The following is an 8,601-nucleotide window of genomic DNA, read 5'->3' as shown; positions in this document are numbered from 1 at the left end:
TACACGTAAGGACTGTAAAACCGGTCCTAAGGTTGATAGGCTGATCTGCATTAAGAACCCTCCACCTAAAGTTTAGTAACCTTAGGAAATAGACAGATAGTCGTGACTCAAAAATTCTTCCACAGAAACTTTAGGTGTCATTTTGTTCAAGACTAGTTATGCAAGAATTATAATCATAAACTATTATATGATGATTTTTAATAAACGATCGTTTTGCAATGAATAATGACACAAAGACTGGCATGCAACAAGCTAATTATGTATGAAATATAATATTGAAGTAGCAATATCAAAGTAAAGGATCAACTCTAGAAGTATTTTTCCAGTTTACGTGCTCTTGGATAAGTATTGCCTAATGCACCTATATTTGTTTCACATTTATTCACTATATAGTAACACAAAAGATTCACGCATACACTTTAATGATACTTGTAATGCAAAATTTTATGCCCACAGGCCACAGCCAATCATTGATATGAAGATTTCTATAAAAACCAAAGGCTGTCTTCATTATATAGAATCTACTTAGTAATTCAAAGTATTATACCTAAAAACAAACATTATATTAATTATACAAAACGCTATCTAATGGAATTGTTCTTTCTTAACGGCAAACCGAGCAAGCCCCTTATATAGAGCTTAATCTAATACGAAATCAGATATCCAAAAGCTTCAGCTTCATTATAGCATTTGACTCGAGAAAAGACTGATTCGTTCATCTAGTTTACCCTATGATTCTGTCTGCAAACTGGACGAGATTTAAGACCAAAATTTCAAAAGCCAATCAATTAAAAAATACATTTGACACACATAAATAGATTAACTTGTCACTGAAATTTTTGATGACTGGCTGGATCCTCAATTGCTAAATGCAAACCACGAATCAAGAACTCAGCCAAGGGAACACTTTGGGAGATGTCGGCAGGCGTGCTGTGAGTACTTCAACTCCAGTCTCTGTGACCTACAAATTATCCATCACCAGAAACACACTTCAATCAACCCGAACGAAGCAAAATTACTAAGCAATTCTCTGACATCTTTAACTAGCGTGCATATATGAACGTTTTCTGATAGTGAGACGCAGAAAGAAATCCAATAGTTCCACCAAGCTTGGTTCTGCTTCATTGAAGTTTACCAACATAAACTTTGGTGTTTCTAGATAGAAATAGCCTTGATAAAGGTTAATCCGGCATTCCTCTCAGTTCTCACCTCTTGATGCCAAGTTCTTGTATACAAGCATGTATCATTTCAGTCTTTTCTAGTTGATAACTTCAAGTGCAGACATACTAATATTGATGTTGTTTAGGAAAATTTTCTATTTGAATGAGCAGATCTTATTGTTTCCTTTGTCATACTAGAAGACCAGTAAATGTCTCATAATTCTCTAATCTGGTGGGGGAAAGTTTGATTCTGATTAATTTCACTTTCAATCTGACAACTTTTTTGGCCTCTAAGGCGTTGACCTAGCGGTTGAAGAGCTAGAGTGACAATCTTGGAACCAAAGTTCGAACCCCAACAGGAGCAACACAAGGTGAATTCTTCCCATTTGCCTAAACCTTGTGGCTCAGAGTTGTAACAAGTACCCAGTGGTACCCCGCACCCTGCTCAAGCCTTGATGAACCTACCTGACACTTGTGCTAGTGAAAGGTAGTAAGTGTGTGACGGATTAGTTGAGGGACACGCAAGTTGGCCGAAACACCATAATATCCACCAATTAGTTCTGACAATCCTTTCCTTCACATCTGATCTATTAGTCTATCCTGGGTGGTGACTAGAATTTGAAAATTTCTGATTGCTTGGGATTTATAAGTTAAAGCCTTCAGTACACAGATTTGCACACGACCTTGCTGAGCTCTCACATTGAGTTTGAATATAGAGCCATTGGTCAACATTATTCAGCCAAGCCAAATTTAGACTCGACTCTGCTCATTAACATGTCCTATGTGGGACACATTTGTGGAGGCTGTCATTTTACATTTTTCTTCATCATCTTAGGGTACGAGCACATGGATTTCATCAAAAGGTCAACCCATGTATCCTCTCCTTAGGAGGTAGGCGTGTGCTTTATTTAGTTTTAACTGAAAAGGCCAACCAAACTGAAATTCCCATTTTCTTTTCTTTTCAGGTTTCAACATTTCAGTCAATTACAATTTTCATTTCACAATACAGGGGTATTTTATTTGTTTGTTTAAGTTGAAAATAAAAAACTAAAACCAAAAAATTATGAGATCTTACTTAAATCTTTTTTTCTAGTTCTTTCTTAGGCTTATTCTGGATTTATCTTTTAAATACTGTATGATAATTATGGTTGGCAAGAGTATGGTAATTAATTTCTACAAATTTAAAGGAAGATTTTGTAATTTGACGCAGGAACTAAAAATTGACCTATATAGAGAAAGGCAAACGAAAAAAAACCTATTCAACCCTATTAAGTTCGGTAATCGCTTTGCCTACCTACCAACTGAAAAATCAAACTGAATATAACCAAAACCGACCGAATGCACACCTCCTAAAAGAAGCCTTTACAAAAGAAAATATAGGCCACGGAAACATTAGTCCCCCTCCCCTCCCCAAACCCCAGAAAATAAAAAGAAAATTACAAGGCTGACCTTATGGCTCATGATAGGTTGCTTTCATGCAAGTCAATACATTGTGATTTGAATAACTTTCCATGATTTAATGCAGAAGTGAATAACAAACCAATGTCTTACAAAACATAAGTATTGCGGTTCAACCAAGCATCTATGTCAGTTTTGCAGATTCTACCAAGTAGAAGAACACTGGTATTAATGACAAGTGTAGATTTTACAGAGTTTCTTTCATATCATGGCTTGATGTACCAAATATATTGGATATCTTTGGGTCCAGTATTTTATCTTTTCCCAATTGTTTAATTAAAAAAAATAGATACGAGAAAGAGTTTTCTGTAATTAAATACAGTGTTCAGCAGCAACAAACAATTCATCAAAACCAAGTAATCTCAAATCAATCTGAAACAGCACGCAATAAAGAAAAGCTAGCATTAAATCATTCGTATACCAAAAAGGATGTAAACTGAAGTAATACCAGGAGAGTGTGTTCAAACTGAGCACTTCGTTTCCCATCTGCTGTCACAGCAGTCCATCCATCAGGCCACATGCGATCACGCCAAACACCTGCAATAGAATTAATCAAGACACAAGGAAAAGATATTTCATATCGAATAGTACATAATAAATTTAGAACTGAAGAACTCACCAGCATTAATCATAGGTTCAATTGTAAAAGTTTGGCCAGCTTTCATAACGCCAACTGCTTTGTTTCCTGATCAGGTTAAGGTAACACCAAAGGGAAAATAGACAGTAGTAAAGCAAGATCAACTTCGATTGCCACAATCTCAGAGGTGCTAATTGGATAATATTTGAAAATATTACGTTAAATCAATACTGCAGTCATTATTGTGCTAGAAGCTGCAGGAAATATTTGATGCATTTACATTCACCACATGACAAAACAAAGATTTAAATGTTAAAAGGCGACCTTTTTTGATAAATCATAAAATGCTAAAAAGACATTGTTAAGGATACTTGAATAATGTGGAATGTTTGGTGCGCAATGGAAAAGTTCTCCAATGCCATGACCACAATATGACTTCACCTGTCACCCCAGTTTGCAAGAAGAAAATGAGAACATGTAAAACATGTCAACTTCCAACAAAACCGAGCTTCACTAATCCACCTGATGGGGTAGTAAGGCAAACTATCATTTGTTTGATCTTACCACAGATAAGCCAGACATTGAAGCATGTCGATTGATGACCTCCCCAATTTCCCGAAACCGTACCCCAGGCTTAACTGCAATAAAATGGCATACGAAAAAAGTGAGACACCTAGAGTTTTGATCAACATTCTAAGCCAAGATGAACCAAAACATACTCCCAACAGGCAACATGTTTTACTAGCACACTCTTGCACATTAACTTCACTTCCCAAACTCTTTAAGAACATATTGAACAGAAATTTCTCAGCAAGACCATTTGAGACTCGGGTACATATATACAGAGCAGGTGCAAGCAAAAGAGAAAAGCTGCTATGGACAGACCCAAAGAGCAAACAACTGGCCAAAATAGCAAAAAGAATAGAAGGGGATAGAACATATTTAACGAGTCTAATTGACAAGTCATACTTACTATATTTGTTTTTGCAAACTATTAGACTTGCCTTAAAGACCTTTTACTTCAGGAATCAAAGGCAGCAAGTTTGATGTTCGTGGAACGGTAAAGCCTATGATATATCAAGTATTCAAGGCATAACATACAGTAATGCAACCTACCAATTGATATTGCTTTCTCCAAACACTCATATGTGCACTGGACTAACCGTTGAGATGCTTCATCAACATTACCAACAAAGAAGGTTTCATTCAGATCACCTGCATAATCAGCAATGCACTAGTTAAATATGAAATCTGCAAGAAGTGAAAAAATTATCAAATAGATCAATGGTAAAAAATGGTTTACCATGAACCCCTTTGTAATATACAGTAACATCAACATTTACAATATCACCATCCTCTAATTTCCTGAAACAATTAGAAGTGACAAATGACACACAGCCTAAACAACTTTTTATCAGAAAAATACATCTTTTCTATTCAAAACCACGCATCTAGTAAACACATATGCCATGGTAACATCCACCAAGGAAAGAGCTCAGGCGCAGGTGAAAATTGAGAAAAGACAGACTGCCAAGACTCATCAGTAGTTAAATCATGACTAATCTTTCAAAAAAAGGTAACTTGGTAAAAACATACTCCCCTCTCCCTCACCCGAAAACAAAGTGGGCAGGAGACATGAAATGCAAATGAGAACTAGTTCGGTGCTTAATGTAACACTAACCTTGCATCTGGAATCCCATGGCAGATAACTTCATTGACTGACCTGCAACAAGCAGACAGAATTCCATCTTTAAGTAAATTCTAGAACCTGCATAACAGTGCATAAAGAACATTTACAAGATAAAGTACCTACGTGCAGCATGACTTGGGGAAAAAGTGATAATTCAACGGAGATGGATATGCACCTGCATATGCCACCAAAAGAAAGAGTTAAACAGCAGCTCCACATATTAGAAGAACAGGTGATCCAATATAAAGCAATTTCTTTAAGAACAGGATTTGCTAAGCACTGTTATTGATAAATATGAAGCCAACAAACTTCAGCTAGGATGATTTTCCTACAATCTAACTTAGCAGAGAGCATCATACTGAAATACAAGCGCAAGGAATAAGTGTCTTATGGAACCAGGAACATTTCTTTTTTTGGGGAACCAAGAGCTCAGACCATGTCGAGTATCAATTTGGGGAGCAAAGGAAACATCACCTTCTACCAAGTATTAAAAAAAACCAGTACAAGTAAAATGTGTAATATGCACAAAAAAAGTGACTGTGCAAGTCAAGAGGAAATAAGTGGTTGTGCTTTAACACAAACTTCACTAAAGCCTGAAATCTAATAAAATCTAACAAGTATGGAATGGCCTCCACAACCAATTGCAACTACTAGAAGTGATTAAAATAATCAGAGCCCTATCAGCATACCAGCGGCAACAGTAGCCTCATGCACCACCGCATCAATTTCATCAGTTGTCACGCCAGGCCGAATAATACGAGCCGCTGCATCCAGAACTTCCCTTGCTATCTGAAGGTAGGATATAAATAAACAAGTACTTCAAGAAATGCAATAAAGTTGAAGGAGCAAAGTATTGCCAAATATTTGTCCCTCACCATCTCTCAACCAAGAAAGCTTAGAATCATTGTATGACGCACAGATATTATAAGAATCATTGTTCTGGTGAAGATTTCGGTCTTGAAGATAATAAAACCAATTATGCATCCTAAAGACTGGCGAAGAACCAATGAACATGCTTAGACCATGGTTCTTTGCCAAAGCTGCACGGCATGTTAACTTTATAGCCTTAGGAACACTAACCATCCATCATATTCAGCCCGATAGAGGATAGTAGGATAAGTAAATGGAATGAAATATAAGATTTCTGTAAATGAGGTTGGTGCCCCTGGTTTACTCTTAGTGGGACGACTATCAGTTCTAGCCTAATACTGCTTTTAGCGAGCATCAAGGTTATTGCATGTTTTTGCAAGAGAGTGTAACCACTCCCTTTTTTTGCTTGGGATGTGATTGAATTGAGTGCTCTCAATTATTAGACGATGATGGATATACAAATACGTCAACATTCCCGTAACCACTGATGTTAGTTATCTGTTATGGAAACCCCACGCCCCTTAGGTGCTTATAAACCCAATCAAAAGATACTATCCAAAAGCACTGCTGCAGGAAGGAGACAGCCCAAGTCATAGAAATATACTCAGGACCTTGATTCCAGTTATTGGTTAATCCATCAAAATTTCACCTATCATAGCTTGAAAGTATCCTGTCATAGAATGAAATCTAACGCCGAATGAGATCTAACGCCTCATTATAGAGCATCTTACCTTCCTAACTTGGTTTCTTTCTGATCTCTAAAATATATGTGAACACATACCTTCTAGGCTTCAATCTCACTCAGATCTCACATAAGTCTTGAGGAAGCAATTGCATGTATTAACAAAAAAATTACAAGGCACAATGTATGCATTTTTTCTTGCTGGTCTGCTGACACTCCATTCTCCATTCACATATTTCCTCAGTGTTATTTTCCTCCCCTTTAGTTGCTAGAATCTTAAATGTAACATCACACATTCCTAGAAGTCCCTTAGAAGTTTCTTTCTAAACCACATCAATACTCTAAACAATGGCAAGAATCATCAACCCTCCAAGAATATACACATATTAACTTCACAACTCATTTACTGTCCTGAGACATTATGATGAAGAAGTAGTGGAAGGTACTTAGAAAAAGACTAGTACGTGGTATTCAATAAAGGACAGGCAAATGCATGGCATAGCTATTGTATAATAAACGGCTATGCTTCACAGACAATGAAAATATTGAATTATGACAAGACTAATTAAGAAGATAATTTATTCGTAGAACATAATCAGAAAACATAAACTGATAATACTTACTCGGCATGTTTCTCTCATCCTCGCAATCAGCTCTGGAGTTTTGATCTTCAAATTGTTTAGAGCAGAAGCAGGTGGTGTGAGCAAAAATTTAATTTGTTACCGCACAAACATCTAATATAGCTGCAAATCATTACTAAACGTAAATGGTACCTCAACGACATGCTGTAAATCACTATTGGGTTCAATTTTTGGGATACCCTACAAAATAAGACAAACAAAATAAACTGCATAACATATTTTCTATCGTTAATCTTCAGAACGAGAAAAACATGCAATATTAACCACATAAGCTCCTTATGATAAGCAAATTAATAGAAGCAATTGTCAACATTTTTAGCTATTCAGCTCCATAAGAGATAGCAAAAATATGGAGCATGTGCGTGTGCGCGCATGCGTATGACTGACTAATACTTGCAATATACAGAAATAAGATAAAATGACTCACATCATTTGCCCAATCAGGTTGATCGATATGATCAGGTACAAGACGCTTTTTTGATATCGGATAGGGCCTTAGCGTCCTGAAAGAAGGCGGCACCATAGGTTTTTAGACAACAAACATTAGCAGCAACTTTGTAGGAACATAAGAGAAAAGGGGGGGAAAGAAAAAAAAAAGGGAGAGTGAATGTGGCATCCTTGCAGCAGTGTATTACAGCAAAAGCTATGTTCAAAAGGAGCAGAAAGATGAAAGGGAAACTGAAAGATAAAAAGGAAACTAGCTTTTTTGGTTATATAACAGAAGAGGCAGTATGCTAGGGAACTAAGTAAAGCTCAATATTTTTTGTTAGAACTAAGAAACTAAAACGCCAGTTAGTTTATCTAGTTATCTTCCTATTTCAGCTATCAAAAGCTTCACACAAAAAGGAAACAAAGATAAAAATATAAGCATAGAAGCCTAGAAAACTTTTCATCTTTAACATCGGAATCCTAGAAGAGGAAGTTGGATAATTCATCTTCAAAACACGAGGTATTGAATAATCCCTTCCAAAGACACAAGGTGTTGAATACTTTGACATCAGCTTACTGCTGAAAATCAAGCAAATCTTTGCACTTACCCCAATATCAGTGCAAATAATTAGTGCTGGTTCACTTTTGGTTCCAAAAGAAAATCATTTTTTTTTTTAGATGGTAACAGATCCAATATATTAATAAATCATCAGCACAAATTTTGTACTGGAACCAAGATTACATCAAGAAGAGCTAGGACAAAACAAAATTAAACTTCCTTGTTCTTACAAGGAGCCTAAGACTTCTATGATTGAATCCTGGTCATTTATATATTCTGCTTTACACCAAAAACTAAAAAGAAGAATAGAATTCATTTTGATCTTCTGTACAGGGCTACTTATATCTTCAAAACACCTTGCATTCCTCTCCTTCCAAATTGTCCACCAAATGGCTGCTGGGACAATTTTCCATCTATCTTTGTTAGATGTAGAGCTCCCCCCGTGTTCCAGCTAGACAAAAGTTCATAGGTTCTTCCTGGCATTGTCCATCGGATGCCCCTGATGTTAATGAACAACTCCCACAGCTGTCTTGTC

At 36.4% G+C, this 8,601-nt stretch overlaps 1 protein-coding gene across 1 annotated transcript; it reads right to left on the bottom strand.

Moving 5' to 3' along the window:
• On the bottom strand, window positions 489-7,632 carry LOC109237274 (methionine aminopeptidase 1A). Its single transcript, XM_019403593.1, has 13 exons — window positions 7,506-7,632; window positions 7,211-7,258; window positions 7,061-7,105; window positions 5,575-5,674; window positions 5,009-5,060; window positions 4,877-4,918; window positions 4,499-4,560; window positions 4,312-4,410; window positions 3,760-3,833; window positions 3,567-3,636; window positions 3,238-3,303; window positions 3,067-3,155; window positions 489-961 (listed from the first exon to the last, which is right to left on the bottom strand). Exons 1-13 carry the CDS (start codon window positions 7,599-7,601, stop codon window positions 884-886), a joined length of 921 nt encoding a protein of 306 aa, XP_019259138.1. The 5' UTR covers window positions 7,602-7,632; the 3' UTR covers window positions 489-883.

The sequence above is a fragment of the Nicotiana attenuata genome, chromosome 1, assembly GCF_001879085.1.
Source record: "Nicotiana attenuata strain UT chromosome 1, NIATTr2, whole genome shotgun sequence".
NCBI classification, from domain to species: domain Eukaryota; kingdom Viridiplantae; phylum Streptophyta; class Magnoliopsida; order Solanales; family Solanaceae; genus Nicotiana; species Nicotiana attenuata.
Note: the sequence above shows the minus strand (reverse complement) of the source record. Positions and strands in the feature narration are given on the sequence as shown.